The sequence below is a fragment of the Glandiceps talaboti genome, chromosome 11 (genome assembly GCF_964340395.1).
Source record: "Glandiceps talaboti chromosome 11, keGlaTala1.1, whole genome shotgun sequence".
Lineage (NCBI taxonomy): Eukaryota > Metazoa > Hemichordata > Enteropneusta > Spengelidae > Glandiceps > Glandiceps talaboti.
Window position 1 is genome coordinate 21702121 of NC_135559.1, and position 2500 is coordinate 21704620.

The window sequence follows — 2500 nt, forward strand, 5'->3', positions numbered from 1 at the left end:
AAAATTAAAAAAGGAAATCAACTCTGTCAATGACACATACAAGTTATTAGAATCTACAAAAACAAAGTTTATCGGAAATGTGTCTTTTATTATAATTATTGTCTGAAGTTTGAAGAGTGCATCGCCTAATTATCAAAATTCAATAATTATGCAAATGAGATTAAGATTTTGAGCTATATCAAATACCTCTGTAGGACATTTGTGTATTTTATGACTATTGCATGCACAGAGTTTGATTACATTAATGTTTTGAAGTTTGTATACTACTGATGACAATACTGATGTCTGAAAAAAATAGTATTTATTTACTATTTATAGGTAAAAGCTATAGCAACAAGCATAAGTTTGAAGTAAAAAGAATTTAATCAGTCGTTTTGTGAGGGAATGTGACGTGAGACAGACAGACAGACAGACAGACAGACAGACAGACAGACATCACCAAATAGAAAATACACTTCCCTAATACCTTCCCTAACGGAAGGTTGCTGTAATGAAATGATCAAAATTTTGTCTGTGTTCTGTTTTAGGTGAAAACATGTAAGCCTGCCATGGGATATAGCTTTGCAGCGGGAACTGTTGATGGACCAGGGGCATTTAACTTTACTCAAGGTAAGTATAGAATCTCAGGAAACTTTGATAAATGAAAGATTGGTATTGCAAATGTTGTAAATTTCTATTCTGAATGAATTAGTTGCAGTTTTATTTTGTTAAACCAAACACTGCATTAATTTTACAATTAGATGATATAAAAGACCACACGAGTCGTGTCCAAGAAAGCATACGATGTATCTCGATTTAATGATATTATTCTTTTTAAAAAACAAACAGATTTGACTAGTTGCAAGGCTCACTCCTTCCCATCTTTTGTAACATAATCTATTTTTTTACGGTTCATTATGTTTTGATTTTGAGAAATCAATAATATAATGTATTATCATAATTATTATTACGGCCTCTGAGTACTGACAAAAATATACTCTGCATGGAATTATCCTGATATCAGTGCTTATTCCCGTCACTAGAAAACTTATCTTATGATTTATTGTTGAACCACGAACAGTGATTTTTGGTGACTCCCGTGAGGCAATGTAGCCAACAACAAATATAGCCTATAAAGGCACAAGGTCAACTTGATGTTTTCTCTGATTCTCAAGTAATTGTAGGTGACGTAAACTCATGAGAGGACTCTCTCCACAACCCATGAAAATGTCTCTATTTCCTGGAATGTTGTTCCCTTTCAGCAAATTTTGTTTCATTCCCATACCAAGTCTAAGGTCAAACCTTATTACTATGTGCAGGTGACACTACTGGTGATCCATTCTGGGATAGTGTACGTGATTTCCTTAGAGAACCTACAGAAGAACTAAAAGATTGTCAAGCGCCTAAGCCAGTTCTCTTGCCAACGGGTGAAGTTAGTAATTATAATCCACTTTAATATACTCTGGCGTGTTCAGCTAGCTCAAAATATTCACACGCTTGACTATATGGTACATTTGTATGTATGTATGTATGTATGTATGTATGTATGTATGTATGTATGTATGTATGTATGTATGTATGTATGTATGTATGTATGTGCGTGCGTGCGTGCGCGCGTGCATGCATGCATGCATGTACGTACGTGTGCGTGCGTGCGTGCATGCATGCATGCATGCATGCATGCATGCATGCATGTATGTATGTGTGTGTGTGTGTGTGTGTGTGTGTGTGTATGTATGTATGTATGTATGCATGCATGCATGCATGCATGCATGTATGTATGTATGTATGTATGTATGTATGTGCGTGCGTGCGTGCGTGCGTGCGTGCGCGCGTGCATGCATGCATGCATGTACGTACGTGTGCGTGCGTGCGTGCGTGCATGCATGCATGCATGCATGCATGCATGTATGTATGTATGTATGTGTGTGTGTGTGTGTATGTATGTATGTATGCATGCATGCATGCATGCATGCATGCATGCATGCATGCATGTATGTATGTATGTATGTATGTATGTATGTATGTATGTACGTATGTATGTATGTATGTATGTATGTATGTATGCACATACTTATACCTATGTGAGTCCGACCAACTAAACCATTGTTTCTATACTGCACGTAGGCAACGAGTTCCTGGGAATGGCATCCCACAATTGTTGATACCCAAATAGTGACGATCGGCAGTTTCGCCATACTGGCCATGCCAGGTGAATACAGGTAATGTCTGAGTGAATGTGAATATTTCTAGTGGTAGTTTTTCTTTATCTTGTTTCAATACATACATCTCTTTAACAGCGTGGGGCAGACTTCATCAGAACATGCACATGTATATTTTCTCGGCTCAGTCAATGGAACTGAACCGCTTTTTACGTCTATAAGAGAAAACATGACAAAGAAAATAAAGACAAAAAATCGATCCACATTTCAGTCGGTGACAAATTCTTTTACTGTCGGTCCCCCATTTCGTCTGTGTTATTGGTAAAATGCTTCCTTATGTTATAATGAAATTTAAAAGT

The 2500-nt window shown here is 36.8% G+C and overlaps 1 protein-coding gene across 1 annotated transcript in view; it reads left to right on the plus strand.

Moving 5' to 3' along the window:
* LOC144442156 (putative neutral ceramidase C) overlaps window positions 1-2500 on the plus strand; it is a 20084-nt gene that overhangs the window by 10852 nt on the left and 6732 nt on the right. The window contains exons 11-13 of the mRNA XM_078131423.1: window positions 528-609; window positions 1299-1411; window positions 2107-2201. Of these exons, the coding sequence (XP_077987549.1) occupies window positions 528-609; window positions 1299-1411; window positions 2107-2201 (290 nt within the window). The remainder of the gene's footprint in view (window positions 1-527; window positions 610-1298; window positions 1412-2106; window positions 2202-2500) is intronic.